At 43.8% G+C, this 26,431-nt stretch overlaps 2 protein-coding genes and 1 pseudogene across 6 annotated transcripts in view; 1 reads left to right on the forward strand and 2 right to left on the reverse strand.

The window, feature by feature from the left end:
• The window catches only part of LOC311031283 (interferon-induced very large GTPase 1-like), a 60,127-nt gene that overhangs the window by 9,663 nt on the left and 24,033 nt on the right, over positions 1-26,431 (reverse strand). Inside the window, exon 1 of one of the 4 annotated variants that reach the window (XM_084037495.1) lies at positions 384-500. The exons of the other annotated variants lie outside the window; for them this stretch is intronic. The gene's annotated coding sequence lies outside the window, so the exon portion shown is untranslated. Of the gene's footprint in view, positions 1-383; positions 501-26,431 lie in introns of those variants that run through there. 4 annotated transcript variants of the gene reach the window in all.
• LOC311031409 (uncharacterized protein) lies at positions 2,874-8,798 on the reverse strand (the record flags this gene model as incomplete). The annotated part of the gene is made up of 5 exons (XM_084037723.1): positions 2,874-3,969; positions 5,450-5,466; positions 6,292-6,546; positions 7,959-8,126; positions 8,795-8,798. 5 exons carry the CDS (start codon positions 8,796-8,798, stop codon positions 3,538-3,540), a joined length of 876 nt encoding a protein of 291 aa, XP_083893849.1. The 3' UTR covers positions 2,874-3,537.
• On the forward strand, positions 18,042-19,662 carry LOC311031314 (galectin-2-like; annotated as a pseudogene). The gene is made up of 5 exons (XR_014599366.1): positions 18,042-18,066; positions 18,588-18,675; positions 18,795-18,874; positions 19,020-19,191; positions 19,430-19,662. The product of XR_014599366.1 is annotated as a galectin-2-like (transcript).

The following is a 26,431-nucleotide window of genomic DNA, read 5'->3' on the forward strand; positions in this document are numbered from 1 at the left end:
TGATTTACCAGTATTCATATTATTTATTTATCCGACCAACTTCAAACAATGATATCATGACATCCAAATCAAATCCCTCCCAAAGTTACGTCCCACCTGTTGATCCTGCTTCACATGGAAAGACGTCACCTTATGGAAGCTATGCTCTTGAACTGCCGTTTCAGCTCGACTATAACTTGCTTTCATACAGAAGTCAAATGTTGAATACATGTATCTTCAAATCATCCAGTGATGTTTAGCCTGATCAAAATAGATTAAGGCAGTGGTTGCCCCCCCCCCCCCCCCCCCCCGCATGCACTTGCATTTTGAAACATACTGCACACCTTCATAGTTTTCCAACATTTTGAGGATTAAGGTAAATGTAGAATTGAATATAAACTCACCCTTTGTTGTGTGTCTTCTTAGCACTGCCTGGGTCGTGTACAGATGACTGGTCCCGTCCTTGTCCCACTAGGCTATATATAGAGATAGCTTTCAATTCCAGGTCTGCCCCTCACATACTCCTCCCACTGCTCTCAGCAAATCTGATCTGGTGTGATGGGTCTAAGGGGCTGAGCAACTCTCCATGCACGTAACTAGTAAATCAGTGACAAACATAAAGTGAAAGTAAGGCTCATGATTTAGCCGAAAGCATGTGACTTCCAGGAAAACGTTTTTGGTGGGCTGTTTGTGGTGTACAACACAGTCAAGCACACACCCATGTCAATGCTGTATATGTAAATTATATAAATCATTGTTTTGTTTTGATTATGCTCTGTGAAGCACTTTGTAACTTTTGCTTTTTAAAGCACTATACGAATAAAGTCATTATATATATATATATATATATATATATATATAAACTTTTTTTATTGACAGTGGACAGCATGTTGGTTTTAAATCAGTGCCAACGAAGGTAAAAGTCAAATAAAGGGAGGTCTCTTTCCCCCACACCATGTGACTTAGGGGAATACAAAGAGAGACGTACAGGTCTCTCTTACCAAACACATGCTACTAATGCTGAATACTTGTCACTTGTAAAGTTTCAAAGGTAAAAGTTCATGCTTGTTTACAAGGACAGTATCAAGGTTGACATTTAACACATACAAATAACACCTGCAAAATAACCTTTCCAGGCACACAGCTTAAATTTACAAGCAGTGCAGTGCAGATTTATATACCGAACAATCAAGTGTAAAACAACTCATCTCAACATGCATATCATTGGTAGATATTCCTCACCTGTTACAAATGATCTGTATATCTATGTAGGCTATACAAGTAATTTAAGATAACGTTAGCACTCACGGTTGATTTCCAACTATCCGAAAACAGACTAAAACTGTGAACTAAAGCTGTGAACGACTCATTTTGCTGTCAATGAAAACACTGTGTGAATCCACTTTATTAAAGTCACAATGGAGAGAGAGACACAGACAGACAGACAGACAGCAGATGATGGAGAGGTAAACTGGACACACATTGCACTACATGAACTCTATCTGAAAATGCTGCGAGTGAAAGAAAAGCCTTTTTAATGTTTCAATAAACTGTCAATAACATTTTAACGTCTCTACTTAGGGATAAATAGGACAGTGTAAAATACTCTGTTACAAAAACCCTGCTGTTGCAGTTTTGGGGAAACCAGCTATAGGACCCAAAAGCAGACTCAGGCAAAAAAAGGTAATTACAACAAAGATTTAATGACAGACAAAGCAGGGAACAAAAGGTAAGAGTCCAAAAACCAAAGAAGTCAACAATCCACAAAAACAGGGAAAACAGGCGGGAACAAAAGTACCAAATGAGATAGAAAAAACGGATACAGGGAAACAGAGGAAACACAGACTATATACACAAGGACTGACTGAGGAAGGAAACACAGACATGAGGGAAGGCTGACTCATGACAGCAGGAGGAGGGACAGGAAGTAACTGAATGAAACAGGAAAAGAACAAAACAAACCCCAAGATAAAATAAACTAATGAGAGGAAGTCAACGTTACAAACTACAAAATGACAGGAAATAAACTGAACAAAAACACTTGCATTCAAAATAGTACTTTAGTTAAAGTAAATAAAAAAGTGTACTTAAAGAACCAGCAGTCAAAGTATTCTTTATGCCCAATAATGTTATACTGCTGTATTTTAATTATTTAAGCATTAATGTGTGTATCCCAATAATATTGCAACTAGTAAAGGTGGAGTTCATTTTAATTTTCGTATATACTGCTGGGTGGTTTAATCTATAATAATACGTTATCATTTCTTAGCTGATTATATTTTGTTTTATTAGTCTGAATATAAAAAGTAACTAAAGCTGTCAGATAAATATAGTGCAGTAAGGGTTAGGTTTTTGTGGAACTCACTGTTTTTAAATAATTAAGGCATGTACTTTAAGATGCAAATAAGGTGCCAGAGTGCATAAAAAAAGCATCAAAACAGAGCTGTCCTCAAGTCCTGGAAGCCCTTCTGCTGGACAAGGCAACTGAGTCTGTCATCCCTCCGAACCTGTAAGCCTCCAGACCCAGTCTCCACACCTGAGTCAATGTGTTACATCAACACACATGTTCTATTACTATTCCTGCACATTGCACATATTCTCTGTGTGTGTGTGTGTGTGTGTGTGTGTGTGTGTGTGTGTGTGTGTGTGTGTGTGTGTGTGTGCTATCCCAAGTGACAGCAACATCAGGAAGAAGGAACACAAGAAGCTTGAATGATCCCAAGGGCTGAAAGAGGAGGAGACGAGGAGAGTAAAGGCATCAGTGGCACCAGGGGTAATCGGTGCATTCAGGGCCGCAAACCTTCTTCATGAGTGGGCTAGTTCATGATAGTCCCAGTCTAGTTACACAATCTAATAGCTGTTGAGATTTTGTTGTTTCTGAAAAAGCACACATTTCAAAGCAGGACTTTATTACATCAACCATATAATAAAAAAGAAACTGATAAAAGCTTGACAATCCTATAGCCTACATGTTACAGGTTCAGTGATCCCATAGACTTCAGAGCAATATCTGCTGTAATGTACAACTATCTTAGTCTTTATGACAACATTACTCCTGATTACAGTTCATTCATTCACAATGTACAGAGGTTTTACAGTCATAAAACAGTCTTTGTTGAATGGCAGGTTTAACTTGATGCATCAAACCTTTGAAACATATTTATGTATTTAAAATACATTTTGATGTTGAACGTCCAACATCAAAATGTATTGTTTCCCAGTATATTCAGTCAGCAGTTCTGTATATAATTAATGTAAGTTGGACGTACTTCACTGTTACTGATCAAACTAAAAAGCCCTTATTATAGTTTGTTGTGTCAAAGTCAGGCATGGACATTTGTTTAGAATAGTCAAATATAAAATAATGGCAGCAGCGTAGTGCAGAGATCAACATCAGACCAGTATCTGGCAGCGGACCAGGGTAAAAAGGGTAAGAATGTTTCTGTGGAGGAACAACAGAATATCACACACTGTCCAGCCTCTCTGACCCCAGAAACCGGGTCACTGGAAGGTTACATGGTTGTAGTGGATCACTGCTCTTTTTCAGAAGGAGTTCATCTAGACTTTTATCTCTTCCTCCTCTTCAGAAAAGGCGTATGGTGTTTTTTCACTTTGCGAAAAAGCAGGAGATGTGGGCTCATTGCTCACCCGTGTTCCCTTTGTGACGGACCCTCCACCGTAATGACGAGACAGCACGTCAGCTGCCCTCTGGAAGCTTTCGGCTTCAATTGCAGGTTCGGCTCTCTGGGGAGAGCGAGTGCACGCATCCGGTGTCCTCACTGACCTCCTCTGCTCCTCTTGCTCTGTCCAGTTTGTGCTACAGGAGTTCCCCCTGCTCCTGCTGGATGAGCCGCTACCCACGGAAGGGTTGGGTGAAGTGGCCCCAGGGCTCTGCACAGGCGTTTCAGTTAGAGAGCTTTCGTCCTCCTCTTCTTCCTCTCTTTCCTCTTCCTCCTCCGCTGCCTGGCTGTGATTGGACGCCTTTTGTTTCTTTTAGATACTCCAAATAATTATACCGGTACATGAGTAAATCTGAAATGTTATGGAGCAGCTCGGAGACCAGATCATCACTGGTCCGGCTCTGTTTAAAGGAAATATGTTTCAAATGATTAGTCAGCTCAAAATTGCAAATGATATAGACAACATACTGAATCATATTGTATTTGACCAGGGACGTGATACATTTCAAAAGAACGATAAAGTACATGCTGTTAAATAGAGCTACTTTGAGTCCAACAATTAAATTCCCTCACCACAGGGTGGCAGTATCTAACAGCCCAGTATTCCACTGCAGTAATGTCCCTGCAAGGACAAACTGAGTTTTCTGTCTCCTGGACAGACTGAATGTTACTGGCAGGAGAAAACAGGAGGAAATGTAAGAGCTGATGATGCCACTGGACGGGTCAGAGAGGGGGGGAAGAACAATAGAGACACGAACGTGAAGAAACTGGAAACTTGGTCTGATAATAAAGTTGTTCTATATACTACAAGTGTTACTGGAGCTTTTATTATGGAGTGAAAATGGTCACAAATGTTTATTTCATGATCTATTAATGTGTACGATTTGTGTGTAATTATTAGATTTCCTTTAAACAAAATATCTTCTTTGCAATATTATGATCTAAATGTTTCTTCATGAGAGGTGTGCTAATACCAAGTACAGTACACCTTCTTGTAGAATACTTGTTTTTTCACTATTGGTGATCTTCATTTTCAAGACTGCCATCTGTGAAGCGGGAGGGCAATTTAAAATGATGTAGCAAACTCATACAACAAACTGAGTGCTTATGAAAAGATGATGGAAATAATGCAGTGGATTGCAAACTGAGAAATACTGATGAAAAAACGGCCCCGTAATCCACCAGACCACTGACTCTCTATGCCAGCTCCACATCACTCAGTTTGAGAAAATTCCTTATGTCCTGTGTAAAGGATCTGGAGACAGAGAGGGGATTTCCAGTCCACTCCATACACTGCTGCCTGATAAGCTCTGATTGGTTAGCAGATATAATGAATGCTGTGTTTATGCTGAACATTCAGGCAGTGACACACACACACACACACACACACACACACACACACACACACACACACACACACACACACACACACACACACCAACACAAAGAGAGATGACAGGGAGATGCCCACTAGGTATCTTTCGTTCTCCCAAACCAGCTGTGTTTTTTGTGTTTCTAGCCATAACTGTGTACAGGTGTTGCCTAGGTGACTCCAGATGACTCAGAAGAAGCCCACGTGTTTGCTGGTTGTCTTGGAGGAATGTGGGATGTTGAAAGGAGGGCAACCTCACTCTCTCTTTATGCTGTTTGGTCTGCTGAAGTAAGAATAGTGAGAACTGCCACCGTCATGATAATTACACCGCCAGACTTGTTACCAAATTCATGGTAACTAATGCAGTGGTATAACTCAACTGCTCTACACTACACTTTTTTTTTTTCGGTTGCTGGACCTTTGTCTTGCTATAATCTAAAAATAACAGCAAAAAAAAAATATTTGCTTTATCCAGGGTCTTGGTATTTCACATCAGACACAAATGCTTCATGTGATCTCATTTCAGAGTGACTCTCTAACATATATGTATGTAATGTATTTTAAATTAAATTATTCTAAAAATTTGGATTGCACTGTTTGTTGATTGGTATCTAAAATAAATAAAACACACAATAGTTGTGCAGAAGTCAGGTGAATTTAGGCTCTGATTGAGAAAAAAAAGAATTTGAGGAACAACCTGACCAAACTTACATTACGTTCACGTTGTTACATCACCCTCCTGTCAATCCTAATCATGGCTATAAACAGTCTTAATTTCTACAACTGTTTTGAAAGATTTTTTTTCTTCTTTTCCTCAGAGTTTATAGTGGTATGGTTTTACTTATAAAAAACAGTCAAATTCTGGCAGAAATATATTTAAAAACTATGATTCCAAGAGTCAATCTGTTATGCATAGCAGAAGGCCAGCTGAAAACTGAAGTTATCAATTTTATGTGCCATTAAAAAGCCTGCAGCTGTGCATGTTGTGCAGCAATGTCAAAATATTCTTTCTTTGGTCAAACTCCTTGAAAATTGACAGAAAATAAATATTTTCCTTCCAGGCATGCACACTGATAGGATCTGAACACACACTCTCTATTCAAATAAACCATTATATGTATAATATGATCCCTCTTTGTTTTACTTTCTGAAACCATTATCTCAGCTCTATTTTAATGACGATGAATTTGCTGCTCAGAGGCATGAACCCTGTCCAATGCAGGAAGTCACCATTATTATTATTACAGTATATCATCTCACCATATGTACAGAGGGAGTCATCTGTTGAGCTGACAGAGCTAGAGAACAGCATCCTCTGTAGGCACCCGTTGGGGGAGTCCAAGTTCAGCTGGGGTAGAGAGATGGCGTTCTTGATGATGGGTGAAATGTCTGGTGGTGGCGATGACAAGTCACGGGAGCCCGCTCGTGGCCGCGGGCCAGAGTTCTTCCGCACATGACGAAAGGTGCGTGTGAAAAACCCAGTCGTCTTGGAACTGTTTGTTGAGTCTGGACTTCCTGGCTCACAGTTGCCCCCATAGCTGCTAATGTAGCAGGATAGAGTCTTGTGTTCTGCTCCGGTTTGCATGGTCCTGTGTTTTCTTGTGCTCGTGATTGCTTTCAATCGACAGCCAATCAGTGTGTGCCGGCATACTATAAAGACAGGTAGTGGTCCGTTTTGCTCTCCCTCTGTCGCCGTAGCTACCTCACTTCCGGTGTGCCCGCTGCTGCAGCAGGTATGAGAGCGGTCTTTGCTTGTGTCTTCGTGTCATCAGTTTTGTTAGTATGGTGTTAAAACCGAATACATGTCATCTTGTAGATGCCGTGGACCCTCATCCTTTCCTCTGCCATGAGGCGCTCACCGATCACAGCTGGTAGGTCAATCTTTACCGTGCGCTGTCACATCATTTAGCATATAGTAGCTAATGGCTGTTGTTGTTTATAGGTATCCACTCAGTGGCAGAATAACATCCGAGGGCTCGTCCGCTTCCCCTCCTCAGCTGGCTCATAAGTACGGCCAGATTGGGACTGCGGGTTTGTGTCCGGTAGCCAGGAGTGTAGCAACTACTTCCACCTTTAACCACGCTGCTGCTTTGCCTCCCGCTGTTATTGCGGTCATCAAGACTTTGCCCTCCGCTGTTATTGCGGTCAGCGCGGCGTTACCTGCCGCTGATTTGTGCATCGTCTGTCTGTTTGATGACGTATTGCTCATCTTGTCCTTAGTTATTTTAGTCCTGGCCATTTTAGTAAAGTAGTGTCAGTGTGCTTATTCTATAGTTTTGTGTATTTTCTAATTGGTTAAACCCTTTTTATATTGTTTTGGGAAATTGAGTGTTTATTTCTTTGATCTTCAGTTGTTTTTGTTATTTTATCCCCACCATTCATCTGGTTTTGTTCTGTTAACCGTATCATCTTTATTTTTACAGCAGTTAATGTGATTGTTTTGTTCATTTTTGTGATCTGTTCACTAATTTGTATTCTGTTCCCTGTTCGTTTTAGAAGACGAGAGCCTAAAGTGGTGGGGGTTGGTGTTCCCCGGTGGTGGCGTCCCCTCCTGTGTGCTGTGTGGTCTCCCCCGGGTGTGATCCTTCACGTGTGTGTGTGTGGGTGTGTGTGTGGATGTGCTTACACGTGTGATTGGGGTGACCCCCTCTTATGGACCTTTCCCCTCCTGGTGGCCCACCTCCCCACTGGTAAGCCTCAGCTTCCCCCATGTTTCTTTGCCTTTTTAATTATTGATTATGTGTATGCTGGTCTGTTGTTGGATTTAAAAATAAAAGTCTTGTGGATGGAATTACGTCTCTGGCCTCATCGTATAACGGACCTTTGTGCCTTTCTTTTGAGTGACCAGTTTGGTCAGAGGTAAAAAGAATCTTATTCCTTGGGTGAAATTCCCAGGGTGGCGTTGTTGGCTCCTCCTCTAATTATACCAGCTTGCTGGTCGACCTCTCTAATACCGCCCGCCACACTAAGGAAGGACGTGTCGCCAAACACGTCCCCGCCACGGCCAACATGCATCGTATGTCGGAAGTCGCCCAGCGGCGGGCTAATCATGTCCACGGAGAGTTCGCTCTTGAAACGACGTTTCCCCTGAGAGTCTGTGGCAGATGAAGCTCACAACCCAATCTGTGATTAAGAAAACAGTCACCTTATTCACAAAAACGAGTTCAACAGCAATGATTAAATCAGGGCATCTGCACGGAATGGGCTACTTGATTGTCATGATGATGTCACATTGTAACGTTAAAAAACCCTTCCCCTAATCCTTTGTGCTTCACATTATAAATGTAGCCAAGTGAACAGGGGTTACTGTGTTTTTTTGTGTTAGCTGAGCCCTAATAGAATGTGTACGGTCACTTTAAGGCCAGCCAGGTTGAGAATCCTGTGAGAACCAGGAAGTCACGCGAGACGTGACAACACCCGCGAACCGTCGTCTTCCTAACGCAACCAATGGCGGAGAGGTGTATTTCTTGTCTGTGAGAGTGTGTGAAGAGTTTGAGCCGTGAAAACCGTGTATCACAGAGGAAATACGTGACCGAGTGAAAGAGTTAGTTTGGACCGGTAACTGAGCCGTCTGACGGATATGTGTGACTGAAGACTTCGTGTTTATTTCTCGTCGGTCGAGGGTTTGTGTACTGTCTCCAGGGTGTCGGGAGCCGCCCTAGACGACCACGGGTCAGCGTAAGTGGCATATAGTGTACTGAAATCTTAGTTAAAGTTACATTCTCTGTGTTAAAGTGTTATTTACGAAGCTGTGTGTTGTTACCCATGTAGAGGGGAGACAGAGAGCCGTGTGTGCGTGTGAGCTGCATCCAGGTGCAGGGTGAGGCTCTTAACCTCACAACCTGTCAGGCCCGCCGACGGGCCGTTTTGCAGTAGTTTCGCATTCATTCTGTTTACTCGCATATTATTTTTATGTGTCTGAGTCATATTACACATCATTTGAAAGCTACGAGTCTCGCAAATCGAAAAAGTAAGCCGTTTTATGGTCACGGAAAACACATCAAAAGCAAACACAGCATGTGTGCAAGGAGTGCACAGAAAAATAACAACAACATGACAGGAGTTCCCTACCTTTCGAGCTGTCTCGAAGTCCATAAAGAACATGTTGCATGCTAATCCTTATATCCAGAGAACGGTAAGAGTCCAACGAACAAAAGTAGCTACTTCGTTTAGTCCCACGAGCACGCGATCTCCGGTAATCATCCATAACACGCCATGTGTTGACGTTGTGAGTTTCTGAACAAAATATTGTTTATAGCTGTTTATAGCTAGTTATCGCTCTTCGATGACGGACTTTGCTAACTCCGTGTAGCGCTACTTCCTGGCGACAAAACAAGCCCCCTTCGATGATTCTGCGATCCCAATTGGCCGAAAAATCTGTCCATCAAGAGAGCCAGTGCTTCACTGGCTCTCGGCTGACCAACCACGAGAATCCCCAGGCAGAGAGCCAATAGGCAGAGGAGTACATTTTTGACTGACAGGTCTTATAGCCAATGAGCTTACGATTCCAGCGGTATGTTACATAGGGGGAGGGGGCTTGAGGCTGAGAGCGCAGCAGCTCAGAAAGGTCAGACTGTGACCTGCAGATATGATAGTTATGCAGCGTCTCATTACAGAAGGCTGTTATGTAAAGAAACATTAAAAAAATGTTGGTTTTATTAGTAGTAGTTGTAGAACTGGTGAAATAAACAACAAAAAAAAGTAGAATTATATACTTAAAAATACCCATAATCTCATTTGGAACACTTTGTTCCAGATGCAGCTCCGTCTGACATTGCCCTACAACACTGCACTTGCAAAGCTCATTTTTGGGTGTCTTTTTATCTACTTTCTACCAGTTGTTGGTCAGGCTTGTGGCTGTGGCTTCATTCAACTTTTAGGCCTATATATAACAGCCACAGCGAACTTGTTTCATTCAAAAAGAAAAATAATTTAGGCGAGGCAAAAAAAATGCAATTTCCACTATGTTTTAGCTGCAGTAACTCAGTGTCAGTAACACTTAGAGTAAATCTGACACCTGCAGAAGAAAATTCAAAGGGTTATCTTTCAGGAATGCTCAGCTTTGTGCCTGTAGTCATAGGGGTTCAAAAACAGTAACCATTTTACTTTGGGTATGTCGTTTTCAGCCTTTTCTTCAAAAATAGGACGGCAAAGCAAGAGCTACAAGCTAGAGTAAGTGAGCACATGATTTTGCTTTCTGAATGTACTATAAGTTCAGTAAAGGTCACGGTAAAAACATATTTTGCGAAGAGATATATAAAGATGTACATTAAAGTTAATTCATGGTGTTTATTAATTTAACTCATGAAGTTTACTGAGTTAAAACTTGATGTGTACTGTAAAATGTGTCTGATAAAATGAAGAGAGTGGCTTAAAAATGTATTCATGCTAATTAATGTATTTTATTTCCTGTTTACATAGGAATAGGCCACTGCTGTTGTTTGTTTTGGTTTGTTTTGCCTGTTTTGTACTGAGACAGTCAGAAGAAATTAAGGAAAGACAGGAAAGAATTTGTTTTATGTTTTTTATTTGATTACAAGCAAATCTCTCAAAATTAGAGAATTAATGCTGTGTTCGTTAGAGGGCAGTCGGGGTATTAAAGATCCTACTAAAAGTTATTTTTGTGTCCAGTCTCCTCCTTCGTTGACCTGGCCACACTAATTGGTGTCAGAAGTGGGATACCCTGTTTAATTTTGAGATCTTAGTCAGATAAGAGAAATTACATAGAACAAACAAACAACAGTAGTGGTGAAGACTGGACCAGCGTGTGGTGTTCCTGAAGTGGCCGTGCGCGGCTGGAAATCCAGGACAAGAGAGGTGTCTACACCGCCGACGTGGATCGCTGGAGGAGCTGATCGTCTGGTGTCCCCGTCTCGGAGACTGTTCGACAGAGAGACATTGAACTGGCTACTGACTGTGTTATTTCCCTGCAATAAAGACACAATAAGAGACTTTTCGAAATGTCAGAAGAAGACAAGGGAGCGGCTGCTCCTGGACCAGAATCCAGCGACGAGGAGATGGACAGCGCCACTGCCTCTGTGCAGGGGGATGAGGGTAACCCTTGGGTACAGGAGCTGCAGTCACAAGTCCTGGAACTGAGTAAGAAACATGATGAAGTTATGTCCAGTATTGCTAATTTGGGTGATGTTCAAACAAGATCCATTGTTTACATTCCAAGAGAAAAACATATTGTACCATTTAGTGGTGAACCAGGTAAAGATGTTTACACTGTCGACGAGTTCATAGAGGAGGTAGAGAGGGCGATGAGAGCGAGGGGTCTACGCAATCAGGATCAAGCAGATTTTGTCCTTTCACTGTTAAGGGGTCCGGCCTTAGAAGAAGTTGTGCATGAGGGGCCAGTTGTGGGAACCCAGTGATCTGTTTACATGCCTGAGAGGAGCCTTCAGGGACAAACGCAGTAACCCACAACTGTTGCATGCTTTCTATGCCCGTAGACAGTTAGAGGGAGAGGACCTAAGAGATTACTCCCATGCACTCTCACAGCTGCTTAACTCCGCTCTCCAACAGTCCTCTGATGCAGTAGCTGACGCACAACTAGCACTTAGAGACCAGTTCATTGAAGGTGTGCGCGACTCCGCCCTCCGACGCGAACTCCGAAGGCTCGTTAGAGAGAAACCTCGGCCTAGTTGTTTGATGTCCGTGAGGAAACTATCATGTGGGCTCTGGAAGACCTTCCTCGGAGCTCAATTGTAGCAAGAAGTAGAAATCTAGTTGGTACTAGCCCCAATGAGGTTACAGAACAGACCACTGACTCACCGACTGACTTGAGACTGACTCTGCAGGAAGTAGTTAAGATAATCGCACAGCAGGGTAAAGCTATTGGTGAGCTAACCAATGCAGTCCGCAAGCTCACTACCCAGAATCTCAGTTCAGGTGGTGGTAGCAAGAGTAGCAGACCCAAAGTTCAGCCTAAATACACAAGCGATGGCCAGCCAATCTGTTTACGCTGTGAAGGGGTGGGGCATATTGCTAGACATCGCACTACACCACGTAAACCAGAGAGCAAGCATAATGTTACCCCTTCTCCTGCAATCCAGGGAAACGAGATCCCTCCATTGCTATGAGCCGGGCAATGCGAGGCAAGTCAGAAGGCTCAGCAGACACTTTAACCAAAGAGCGTTTTTTTAAAAATGCTGTAGGTGAGTGCCCCGAGGTAGACATTCAGATAGATGGTGTCCCTCTGAGATGCCTGTTAGACACAGGAAGTAATGTTAGCACTTTGACAGAAAGTTTCTTCAGAGACCACCTCCATGGAGAAGAAGATGACATGCACTGCACTGCAAAATGGCTTAAATTAACAGCTGCAAACAAGTTACCGCTGCCATACTTAGGCTATGTTGAGCTTGACATACAGGTGGCTGGACTTACCATCCCAGAGTGCGGTTTCCTCATAATCAAAGATGATGACACAAACGAACCAGACTCTTCTCTACCTGGCATCATTGGAATGAACATTGCTAAATGGTGCAGGCAGTTAATGCTCTCAGAGTTTGACATGACTCTACAGGGTGAGCTGGACTCTGTTTGGAGAGAAGCCTTTAACCAGGTGCGAGAGGCAGAGCTCATTGAGAAGATGTCTGTGGCTCGTGTAGCTGGCAAACACAAAGTACATGTACCTGCTTCATCCGTTTCCACCGTCCATGTAAGAGGCCGTAAAAACCAGACAGAGGGTGGGGGCGTCATATTGTTTGAACCGGGGAACGTTCCACTTCCTGGTGGGTTGATAGTTGTTCCCACAGTGGTATCATCCAACAATCACATTTTTCCAGTTCAAGCAATCAACTTTTCACCAGAAGATGTCTGGCTCTCCCCGAAGGCTAGGTTTGGTATCCTTAGCCAGTGTCAGTGTGTTGAGGGTGACCCCTATGAGGTAAAGTTTCAGCGTATCTCTGCTAATCATGAGGAAGTGGTAGTTAACCGGAAAGATGATCAGGGATCCAGCAGCGACGCACAGACTGTACTTGATCGCTTGCACTTAGGAGGTACACCAGAGCAACAGAAAGAGCTAGTGGCAGTTTTGATGAAGTACGTGGATGTGTTTGCAGCTAATGATGAAGATCTGGGATCCGCTGATCGAGTGAAACATGAAATCCCACTGCTGGATGAAGCACCAGTCTCCCAACCGTATCGCCGTATACCACCTAATCAGTACAAAGAGGTTAAAGAGCACATTTCTGACCTGTTGAGGGAGGGAGTGATTCAGGAGAGTTCGAGCTCGTATGCTTCACCAATCGTTCTCGTGCGCAAGCCTGATGGAAGTTTGAGACTATGCGTAGATTGCCGGAGGCTGAATTCGAAAACTAGGCGTGATGCATTTCCACTTCCGCGCATCGACGAGAGTCTGGATGCCCTGAGTGGTGCGGCTTTCTTCTCAACCATCGATCTTGCAAGCGGTTACCACCAGGTTGTGATGAATGAGAAAGATAGAGACAAGACAGCGTTCACAACACCATTTGGGCTATACGAGTACCTACGAATGCCCATCGGGCTATGTAACGCCCCTGCAACGTTTCAACGTTTGATGCAGGCCACGATGAGTGATTTAGCCTTCCAGATTGTGTTGATTTATTTAGATGCCTTGCTTGTGTTTTCTCCAAACTTCCAGGACCAGAACTGTATGGTATGATGTCAGTTGTACGTGGTAGGAAATATCAACAATGTGTAGATAAATGAGGTATGAATACCAAGCGCAACTGTTACTCCTACAATTCACGATGGAGTTACTGAGCTGGTCACTGAATGCTATCGACAGAGTGTTCTCAACACGGCGTGCGGGTTCTGGTGAACCTGCGTGTCCGGATGGGACCTTCATGTCCGGCTACATCATGGATGGTTGGGGAAAGTGGAGAGTCATCTGCCTTGCCACTCTGGATGTGGAAGACGTCGAGGACGTGTACTTGTTCGCGTTCATGACAACTGGAATAATCGCCTTGGGATGTGGAATCTTCATGCTACATCGGAAATTGAGAAAGATCGCCACGGAGATGACCAGTGTGAGGGCGGACAACGCCACCACTCGGTCTACTGTGGTCGGGATGGGCTCTGATATCTCGGCAGTTCGTGACTCCACGGCACTGGTGCGAGTTGAAGTGGCCACTAACCGGGAAGAAATAGTGACCAATCGGTCAACCATGGTCGGGATGCGCTCTGACCTCTCCGCACTTCGCGAGTTCCCGTCACGGAAGCGAGCTGAAGTTACCAATAACCGGGAGGAAGTGGCTAAGTCAAGGGCAGCGAAAGCTGCAGAGTACAGTGAGGATTCATAAAAAATAAAAAAAATACAAATAAAAAAAAAGGGGGGGGGGGGGCTCCCACACCATCTCTCACCATCTCAACAACTAGTACCTACACTGGACTTTATTTTTTATCTTGATTTCTACTTTTTTCATTTTTTATTTTTTCTTCATTATTTACTTCTCCTACACTGGACTATATTTTTTATCTTTATTTTTTATTTTTATTTTTATTTTTTTTTATTCTTCTATTTTTTATTTTTTACTTCTCTTTTCCCTCGGACTTGTCTACATGTTGAGACTGTTGCTCTATTGTGATGAATAAATATGGACAAGTGTGCAAACACACACGTAATCTGTATGCACTGGACTTCAGCTCTCTGTACCACCTACTGCTGTAACATGTGTCAAATGTCACTAGGAAAAGGAAAAGTTATGTCAAATGAAAAATGCAATGAAAAGAAAAGATTATGATGATGATTTTATCCTGTGTGTAATGGGGGCGGGACTAGATAAGCCTTGGCTTCTCCCGCTTTCCCTTTCGGCCATGTGTATTTTTTTACTATGTGAAAATGATGTGTGATGATGATTTAACTGACATGCCCGAAATAAACAAATAAACTAAACTAAACCACTTGGTGAGACTTGAGACCGTTCTGAAGAGGTTGAAAGAGACAGGTCTGAAAGTTAAAGTGGAGAAGTGCCATTTTCTCCAACCTGAGGTTAGGTTCCTTGGCCACCAGGTCTCAGCCCAAAGTATAGACACAGATCCAGAAAAGATAAGTGCAGTGAAGTCATGGCCCATCCCTAGCACTGTAAAAGAGCTTAGGTCGTTTTTGGGGTTTTGCAGTTACTATAGGAGGTTCATAGACGGGTTTTCACAGATTGCAGGGCCTCTTCATGATGTTGTAACTGCATGCGTCAAGGAAAGCAGCCAGGTCAGGGCTAATCAGCTGTTCAGGTCGTCGTGGACACCAGAGTGTCTAAGAGCTTTTGAGCATTTGAAAGAGAAGCTAACCAGTGCTCCCACACTAGGCTATGCAGATTTCACTCTTCCTTTTATACTAGAGACAGATGCCAGCAGCCTGGGTTTAGGGGCGGTTCTACATCAGGAACAAAGGGGAAGGAAGACAGTTATAGCCTATGCCAGTAGGAGGCTCAGCGGGGCAGAAAAGAATGATCAAAACTATAGTAGCATGAAGCTTGAACTCCTAGCCTTAAAGTGGGCAGTCACCGAGAAATTTAGGAGTTATCTTTTGGGGTCAAAGTTCACTATCCTCACCGATAACAACCCCCTGTGCCACCTCTCCACAGCCAGTTTAGGAGCCGTTCAGCAGCGTTGGGTCGCTCAGTTGGCCGTGTTTGATTTTGATGTAAAGTATCGCCCCGGCAGGTGTTATACTGCTGCTGATGCCCTTTCTCGGCGACTAGCAAATGGTGAGCCAGAACCTGATAGTGAGGATGCAGAATATGATGGATGCGTAGCCATATGTAACACTCTCAGGACAGGTACAGCCCTAGACGTAGATCTAGTGATCGCAGGTGTTGAGTGTTGTAAGCTCAGACAGTTAAGTGCATCTGAAGTCAGTGAGACAGGAACTAACAGTGCGGCCCAGGAGAACACTCCCACACTCCCTGGATATTCCAAAGCAGAGCTCCAGAGCTTCCAAGAGTCCGACCCAGCTCTTAGAGTTTTGAGAGGGTTCTGGGATAAACAAAGGAAACCAACTTACCAGGAAAAGAAAACTCTGACAAAGCCAGTCTGCTCCTTGCTGAAACAGTGGTCGCGACTACAAGAGTGTTCACGAGCAAATGGGACATCAAGGAATCGAAAGGACGTTGGGCCTGTTGAGACAAAGATGTTTTTGGGTGGGTATGTATGGGGATGTTGAGCAGTGGGTGAAGAAATGTCAGAGGTGTGTGTTAACCAAAATGCCACAGCCAAAGATTCAGGCCCCACAGACTCCATTCTTGGCCACTCGCCCACTTGAGGTGGTTGCTATGGATTACACAACACTGGAACGTGCTACAGATGGTCGTGAAAATGTACTTGTAATGACAGATGTGTTTACTAAGTTCAGTCAGGCCTTTGCCACACGTGATCAGAAGGCAGAAACCACTGCTAAAGTCATCCTGAAAGAGTGGTTTCTAAAGTATGGAGTACCAGAACGCCTGCACTCTGATCAGGGCAGGAATTTTGAAAGTGCAGTGATCGCAGAGTTATGCAGATTGTATGGAGTGAAGAAAACCCGCACAACACCACATCACCCTCAAGGGAACCCCCAGTGTGAAAGGTTCAATCGCACTCTGCATGATCTTTTGCGTACACTTCCCCCTGAGAAGAAGCGGCGTTGGCCTGAACACCTGTCAGAGCTTGTGTATGCGTACAATGTCACACCACACTCGACCACGGGGTATTCACCCTATTATTTGCTGTTTGGAGTTCACCCTCATCTTCCTATTGATGCACTGCTGGGCCATGAACAGGAGAACGGTGATAAACCAGACTGGTTGGCTGTACACCAGGAGCGTCTTCAAGATGCGCATGCCAGAGCAAGAGAATGTGCTGAACAAAAGGCTGAAGAGAGACTAGCTCCGCAGCAAGAGCGCGTGTACTGTCCAGATGTTGAGGCCACGTCACCATTCAGCCACTCCTGTGAATGAACCTGCCCCAAGGCAAGAGCTAGAGATGGAGTTCATGGAGCCTGAGTTCATTTTGGAAGAGAGAGTGACATATCCAGCAGCTGAGCAGGTTACAACTCAGGAGTTTGAGAATGTGGATCCAGTGATTGTTGAGACAGAATACCAGGAAGAGACTGAGAGACTGGAAGAGAGTGAGGATGGACTTGGGAAGGAGAGGAGTGACAGACCTGAGGAGAGCTTGGAGACGGAACCATTGCCCACTTCTCATCCACTGTCAGGACCTCCCTCTACACCTGCAGAGAGGCCAGAGGAGAGGCCAGTGCCTGCTCCCCGGAGAAAAAAGGAGGGAACTGCAAGTGGTGACACACCCATTTCCCCTCCACGAAGGAGCCAGAGAACAACAGCTGGAAAGAACAGAAACCCTTTTAACTTACCCAGGTCTGCATGCAACGCAGTGTCCTTTAGTCCAGATTTACTGTCTCAGGTGTTAGCTGGCATGGTCTTTTATTCATCACAACTTAAAGGGGCTATGGGTACAGAAGTCACCGAGGACGTTGACTTGTAGCAGGGGAGAATGTAGCCAAGTGAACAGGGGTTACTGTGTTTTTTTGTGTTAGCTGAGCCCTAATAGAATGTGTACGGTCACTTTAAGGCCAGCCAGGTTGAGAATCCTGTGAGAACCAGGAAGTCACGCAAGACGTGACAACACCCGCGAACCGTCGTCTTCCTAACGCAACCAATGGCGGAGAGGTGTATTTCTTGTCTGTGAGAGTGTGTGAAGAGTTTGAGCCGTGAAAACCGTGTATCAAAGAGGAAATACGTGACCGAGTGAAAGAGTTAGTGCGGACCGGTAACTGAGCCGTCTGACGGATATGTGTGACTGAAGACTTCGTGTTTATTTCTCGTCGGTCGAGGGTTTGTGTACTGTCTCCAGGGTGTCGGGAGCCACTCTAGACGACCACGGGTCAGCGTAAGTGGCATATAGTGTACTGAAATCTTAGTTAAAGTTACATTTTCTGTGTTAAAGTGTTATTTACGAAGCTGTGTGTTGTTACCCATGTAGAGGGGAGACAGAGAGCCGTGTGTGCGTGTGAGCTGCATCCAGGTGCAGGGTGAGGCTCTTAAGCTACAAGCTAGAGTAAGTGAGCACATGATTTTGCTTTCTGAATGTCAGTAAAGGTCACGGTAAAAACATATTTTGAGAAGAGATGTATAAAGATGTACATTAAAGTTAATTCATGGTGTTTATTAATTTAACTCATGAAGTTTACTGAGTTAAAACTTGATGTGTACTGTAAAATGTGTCTGATAAAATGAAGAGAGTGGCTTAAAAATGTATTCATGCTAATTAATGTATTTTATTTCCTGTTTACATAGGAATAGGCCACTGCTGTTGTTTGTTTTGGTTTGTTTTGCCTGTTTTGTACTGAGACAGTCAGAAGGAATTAAGGAAAGACAGGAAAGAATTTGTTTTATGTTTTTTATTTGATTACAAGCAAATCTCTCAAAATTAGAGAATTAATGCTGTGTTCGTTAGAGGGCAGTCGGGGTATTAAAGATCCTACTAAAAGTTATTTTTGTGTCCGGTCTCCTCCTTCGTTGACCTGGCCACATAAATGAGGTGAAACTTCACTGTCATACTTACTTTTTGTCTGTTAGGGCAGAAGACTGTGTGCCAAGACCATCCTCAAACATCTCTCCTCAGCTCCAGGACTGTTCACCAACGGCAGCAGCCACAATGAGCATGGTAGGTCTGACTGCTTTGTTTCTGCTTTTACTTCACTGCAGATGGTGGAGTTTCTGTAATTTGTGGCTTAAAAATATATATATATCATAATGACTGAACTGCACAACTGTGTTTCTCAGCAACTTGAATTGAAGAACGTGTTTCTGCGAGCTGGAGATCAGATCAAAGTTAAGGGTTTAATTCTGAATGAGGCTGACAGGTGAGCGAAGCACACACATTCTATTTTATATTAGTTTCTTTTTTGAAGAAAATATGCATTCTGAAAAAACAGGAGTTATGTGACTTTTTTTACTTGACTAATATTGAACCTGATATATTTATTGTGTAATCTCTGATCCACTCAGATTCCGGATCGACCTCGGCTCTTGTGCAGATGACCTGGCGCTGCACTTTAACCCTCGTTTCCATGACGACGCTGATGGAGCCGTTCTCGTTTGCAACTCAAAGACCGCAGGTTGTTGGGGTAATGAGAGTCGAGAAATAAACAATCTTCTACAGAGGGGCACGCATGTCAAGGTGAGGAAATCTGACTGAAGAAAGTGAGGCTGTGTGTATCTTGAAAAAGAGAAACGAATGAAAAGGTTGTGTATGATTTGCTAGGATTTTTTTTTTAAATGCTTAAAGGGTCAGTTCGTCCAAATCAGAAGAAACATAATTCCTCAATTACCTTTTAGTGATTATTAGCCACACAGGTAGATTTGGAGAGATTTTCTGCTAAAAATAAAAACATCCTACTTTATGTTTTCTATTAAAGATTGTGTTGAAGCTGACTGGGGAAATGTTTGAAGTGGAGCTTCCGGATGGCAGGAAGTACAGTTTCCCAACCGTGATGGCATGGATGTCATCAGCTACATCAAAATCTGTGGGGACTTCAAACTGACCTCCTTCAAGATCTCCTAAGGAACTCCACTGCTGTGATAGTCAGTTGTAAGAAATATTGGTCATCAAGAGATGTAGATCTTCAGCGAATTGTCTTGTTGTGCACAATAATATAAACATGTACATTCAAATCATCTTGTTTGGGTTCTTTTGGAGGATTGTAGCTTAATCCTGAGCTTTGAACATTCCCCCCCAGTAACAGTAACACTAACTTTACATGAAAAACAGTATCGGCAATGCAGAGGCCAAAAAAACCTGCATCTCCAAATAAAGTCATGTCTAATAGCACCAATGTGTCACATTTAACACAAAATAGACAAGAAATTGTTTGCTCCCTCCATGATCTCACTAAAAATCATTTGATCCTCGTTTTCTTCATCTGTGTGATTCATTTTGTAATGGACTCTTTATTCTATCCTCTATCCTTATTTTAATCACTCATGTCCTTCAACATAAATTAAATTAAAATTAAGTTTATGACCACCAAATGGTTGATCTTGATGTTGATATTGAAGATCAGGGCCCTCATTTATAAAGCTTGCGTACGCACAAAACGGGGCTGGAAACGTGCGTACGCCACTTTCCACGCAAATGTTGTGATCTATAAAAAACAAACTTGACGGGAAAGTGTGCGTACCCGCAAGCAAACTCTGAGGCATGTACCGGTACGCACATTCTGGAGACTGGAAGGGAATCAGCAGTAAACGTGAGAAGAACTATATATTTTTGATGACTCGCACACATTTAATTACACTCCATATCATACGTTAGATCTGCGTTATCATGATGAACTCCAGCAATGTTTTTGACGCTTTTAATGAGTGATAGTTTTTTCATATTAACACCTTCTTTTAAAATCTGACTTGTATCTTAAATCAAAATAATTTTGAAATGTTGAATCAGCGCTGTCACCGCAGGAGGAGGAGACGGCCCAAGTATACAATAAATACCTTCCATTAGATCACTGTAGAACACAGCGGGAATAACTAAATATTCTCCTTATTTATGTGCATATATCATCAACGCACATACATACAGCCATTAAGCCATCGTATACTTGTTACACTTTATCCTAATTTTTTTTAAACCACAGAGCGCAGAGGAAATGCGCTATAATGAGTGGCACGCTCGTGCGCGCTCAGTCGTGGAGCGCGGAGAGCGCAACTTTACCAAACTTCAGGAGGCAGAATCTACCACCCGGCAAAGGTGGTAGAGTCCCCAGCATGATGAGCCTCGGCCCCCTGCCCGACTGGAGGGGTATCAACAGGGCGCAAGAATCCGTGAGGATGTCATGCGTTTGTAATATAAGGAAGACAACAATCAATGTTCATTTTAAACGTATTCTTTTAATAATCGCAGTGCGCGTTTGCCGTAGCTCATCTGCAACGTTGTTGTGTCTCGCTGAAGTTGCAGGACGGCATCAGTGAGCACCCGACCGCTTTATGTGCCATTCGTCCGGGGTGCGCTGCTGCTTTGCGCCGGACCCGGACGCTGTGCCGAGAGCCCGTCACCGTCACCCTCCTCTACGCCACCCTCCTCACCGTCACCCTCCTCTACGCCCAACGCTGCAGACTCTGGAAGGACAAAAACTATTGAACGTTTTGTTTTATATACAATAAAAGTTTAAAATCTGTTCACCTTATCCCTCTGGTCTCAGTCGCGTCTGTGTCTCCCTCCTTTTCAGACACAATCCCCGTCAAAGTCACATCAAAATCAAACCTCAAATACTCAAGCGATACATTGAATACATGTTGGTAAAAGAGCGGAAAGATGTCATTTACCTTCAGATCACCGTCCGCTCCGTCCCACTGACGCTGTTGACTGCAGCAGCAATGTGTTGTCACTCGCACTCCGTCTTTTTCTTCGTGATCCCGCTGCTGTGACCACTAAATTAAATTATTGTCCGGGCCTCCACCTCCCCAACAAGTGTCTCTTTCTCCGTTTCTGAAATGTTACGTTTCTTCGCTTTTTTCCTGGCCTGTCGCCATGATTCACCACACGGACACGATTGCATGCCGGCTCATTAACATTGTAAAATGTGGGCGTGTACAGGGCGGGATTCAGGTACGCACACTTGTAGGTGATCCTGTGATTTATAAAGGGAACATTGCGTACAGCTTGCGTGCGCACAGTTTTATAAATCGGATTTTTTTTTGGCGCACGCAAACTTTGGCTTTTTGCCGTACGTACACTTTTAGTAAGGATCCTACGCACAGTTTTTTAAATGAGGGCCCTGGGGCCTCATGTACTAAGAATTGCGTGGATTTCCTACTGAAAAATGGCGTACGCTAGAATCCAGAAACTGTCGTACGCACAAAAAAAATCAGATGTATCACATGGATCCAAGCACTTTTCCTTTGTACATCCCAATCAACGTGGAATTAAGCGCACATGTGGAAGTGCTAAACTCCTCCCTGTCCACGCCTCTATTTAAATATGCAAATGCATTTAAATAGGGCCTACACCGGGGATTCCCCTCTCTGCACCATCAGATCTACAAATTGAAAAAGGGAAGAAGCGCAACTTCACCGAGTCTGAGCTGGAAACGCTCTTAAACGAAGTCGAGACTCGAAGACCAGTATTATTTGGTAGCCTCTCATCAGGCATTAACACAAAAAAAAAGAAATGTGAGTGGGAGCGTGTGTGTGAGGCAGTGAACACTGTGGGGTCGGAGCAGCGCACACTCCCTGAAATAAAAAAGAAATGGTCCGACGTGAAGGTGGAGGTGAAGCGGAGGATTTCGGCCCACCGCCGAAGCGTGACCGCAACGGGCGGGGGGACAGGAGGATATTAATATATTATATATTATATTATCATATATATTAATGACTGCAGAAGTGCGCCGTGGCTACTGCAGTGTGTGACATTTCCAACTTTACGCACGCGTTTATCGACACAAATACTGAACACAAGGAGACAATAAAGGGCTTGTTAGATAGCTCTGCAGCTCTATTTTCACCAGGGATAAACAAATGCACATATTTGAATGCACGCCCAAATGGGCATCGTGCTGGTTTACATTCGGGGCGCAATTAAACGGATACATTTACTCACCGAGAAGCCACCCATCGCGCACCGTGCCAGCCTCCAGCCTGTTACCAACCATGCTATTAGTAAGAATGAACGAGCGTTGAACCAGGCCACCTTGCCACGATGTTGGTGAGCTGCATTTGCGCATCACATATTATTTGAACATGTATTGAATGAAAATGTTTCCTGTTGACAAAAACAAATTCATCCTGTGATGGCGCTTTTATAGCAACATGTGTGCAGTCAATAGCTTTAATTACATTAGGGAAACCGGCTCTAACTGCAAATTGCGCTTTAATGTTGGCCTGTTCAACAGCATTGTATGGGAATTTGATGTACCTGGATGACATTCTTATGATCCCGTTCCACACAGCTGGCATGGCTCGGCTCAGAGTGGACTGGCACACTCCTGACCGATCGGCCAGTTCCCTCTGGAAGGCTCCTGTTGCCAGAAACCCCAGAGTGGTCAGCACCTGTGTGGGCACGGACAACCCCTTGTAGCGGCCCCTCGGATTTATTGATTAAGACGCAGAGAGTTTCAAACGGGTGTCTTTTATTTCGTTCTTCTGCGTGCACCACGCACCATATGCACCGTGAAAACTACAGAATAAACAGAAGAAATACAAAATGCTTCTTTGTAGTTTCACAAATAATTCACATAAAACATGTTCACATATTAATCATATTCTCTTTTCCTTGAACAAAGTATCTTCTGATAACAACACACTTTACATATTTTCATACCTCATTCCGCTCTCCAAGGGCGCTAATTACTGAGTTTCAGCCATCAGCTAGCATGCTCTCTAGCTCGCCACACACCTCACAGTTTGGAGCTCTTAGAAATAACAGGTACGAACAATACAAAAATAATAAGGTAAATCACAATGTAAACTCTTTTCTTACAGGGTTCAAACAGATGAAAAGGATGAATAACTAATGAGTTTATAAGTGTTACCGTTCCTCCGACGATGCGTGAGCACATTGTGAAAACAGAGTAACAGGAAGTTTAGCGTCACAAAAAAAACATCACAAGAAGAAAACGATGCTCTTCAAAATAAAAGCAGAACAGACCACTAGGTGACACTATAGGGCTACAATGACCTGTTAACACATAAACAATCCTGTATGAGAATATAAACGCGATTTACATTTACACTCCCACCAAATCCTAGCACAATGAATGAATAAATACACAAAGAGTAAATGAATTGTACAGGATTTCTTGACTCTAGCAACATACATAATAAAAACAGTGTGTGCAGTGTTGTCTATCGCTTTGTTTTAATCAGTTCTCAAAGAGGAGCACCAATTTTTTGATTGGTCTCTCAATAACTGAGGGTTTGGAGGGGGGATCTTGTTTTTTACGAGGTTTCCGCTCCCCGACTTGCACTTTAACTCGACGAACTAAGCCATCACTACTTTGAACAGCTTCAATCACTCGTCCAAGTTGCCACTGATTTCTTGGGAGGTTGTCATCTTTAATAATGACAATATCATTCACTTTGAGGTTGCGCTGTGGTAAGTGCCATTTCTGTCTCACGGATATGTTCAGCAGGTACTCTTTTTTCCAGCGGCTCCAGAACTGTTCAATGAGATACTGAACTCTTCTCCACCTCTTTGTTGCATACAAGTCTTCCTTAACAAATACTCCAGGGGGAGGAAGCGCAACTTTAGTTTTCATCATAATGAGGTGATTCGGTGTTATAGGCTCCAGTGCCAGAGGATCATTGATTCCATCCACTGTTAATGGGCGGCTGTTAACTATAGCCATGGCCTCATATAGCAGTGTTCTGAGGGAGGCGTCATCAAGTCGGCCTGGGCACTGTGCAAAGGTAGCGTTCAGCACATTTCTAACGGTTCTGATCTGGCGTTCCCAGACACCGCCTGCGTGACTGTCAGAGGGGGCATTGAAGACAAATTCACACTGCTTCTCAGTCAGGAAGATTTCCACTAGCTTAGTGTTACATTGTTTAAGTGCTTCCTTGAGCTCATTTCTGGCTCCAACAAAATTAGAGCCTTGGTCACAGCGTAGTTGTTGAACAGCTCCTCTTAGGCTGATGAAGCATCTCAATGAGTTGATGAATGAGTCTGTTGACAAATCTTCAAGCATTTCAATATGGACGGCCCTAGAGTACAGACATGTGAAAATCAAGCCGTATCTTTTGTATTCTTTGCGGGCTTTCTTTACAATGAAAGGACCGAAACAGTCCATGCCGCTGTATGTGAAAGGTGCTGAGGCTTCGACGCGTTCTTTGGGAAGGTCGGCCATTCGCTGCCTCTCTGTCGGACGTCGAAGTTTCCTGCATAACACACAAGCGTGTATCAGCTTGGCAACCAGCTTGCTCCCACCAATTACCCAGAATCCATTGGCCCGAAGCTCCATTAAAGTCTGGCTTCGACCCTGATGGCATGTCTTCGCATGGAAATGGGACACAATCAGCTTGGTGATGTGGCTGTTATTTGGTAAGATGACCGGATGCTTGACTTTGTGACAGAGTGATGACTGTTTTAATCTCCCGCCAACGCGGAGGAGTCCTTCAGACCAGATGGAGTCGAGACTGAAAAGAGAGCTTGAGTTTGGAAGGTCTTTCTCAGCCTGAAGCATCTTTATCTCATGGGAGAAGGCTTGCTGCTGTACGATCTTAATCACTTCGTCAGCAGCCTTCTCACGCTCCTTAACGGTCACATGCTCACTGTGTTGTTTCTGTTTAGACCCCAGCCTCTTGATTCTTGCAACCACCTTAAGAATTGTTGTCCAGGAGGAAAACTGACTCAGACGCCTGAGGATGTCATTGCAGTTTTTGGCTTCGGTTGCAAGCACCTGGATTGTCCTGACTTCAGGATCACCAACAAGTAATTCTGTTGGAGCGTTGGGTGTTAGATGAAATTCATGCTCCCAGAGAAATTTCGGTCCTCGCAGCCAGTTTGTTGAGTGAATGTCTGAAGCACGAAGACCTCTGGATGCGTGATCGGCCGGGTTTTCTGCAGTGTCCACATAGTGCCACTGACTGGGATGACTGTTATCCCTTATCAGCTGAACACGGTTCGCAACAAATATGTGGAACCTACGAGCATCATTGTTAATGTACCCAAGCACAACTTGTGAATCCGTCCAGAAAACCTCTTCATCAATCTTTATGTCAAGTTCAGCCTTTAACATGACACTCACTTTTGTAGAAACCACAGCTGCTGCGAGTTCTAGTCTCGGGATACTGGTGACCTTTGAGGGTGCAACCCTTGCTTTCGCCAACACGAGACTGCAATGGACCTCGTCCTTGTCATTTTTGTACCTGACGTAAGAGCAAGCACCATATCCCACGCAGCTGGCATCCGAAAAATGGTGCAACTCTACTCTGACAATGTTATGGAAATCTGATGGGTGGTAACATCTCGGAATTGAAACCTCTTTCAACTTGTGAAGACCATTTATCCACTCCTCCCACCGTTGCCTCATATCTTCTGGGAGTAGGTCATCCCATCCGATGCCTCTGTGACACAGCTCTTGAAGGATACGCTTCCCAGTTAGACTGAACGGAGCGATGAATCCCAGTGGGTCATAAAGAGAAGCAATGACAGACAGGCAACCACGCCGGGTTGATGGCTGATCTTTCGAGCTGATGTTAAAGCTGAAAGTGTCAAATTCAATCGACCATTGAATGCCGAGTGCACGCTCTGATAGGGTCGGATCCAGTCCCAGAGGTTCGATGGTTGCTGTTCTTTCTGAGGGATCTAAGCAGGCAAGAGCTGCTTCCTCATTCGAGTTGAATTTATGAAGGCGTAGGCCTCCTCTTTTGCACAACTCCTGTGACTCAGTGATCAGTTTCTTAGCTTCCTCGACCGTTGGGAC

The sequence above is a fragment of the Eutrigla gurnardus genome (assembly GCF_963514095.1).
Source record: "Eutrigla gurnardus genome assembly, chromosome: 20".
Classification (NCBI taxonomy): Eukaryota; Metazoa; Chordata; class Actinopteri; order Perciformes; family Triglidae; genus Eutrigla; species Eutrigla gurnardus.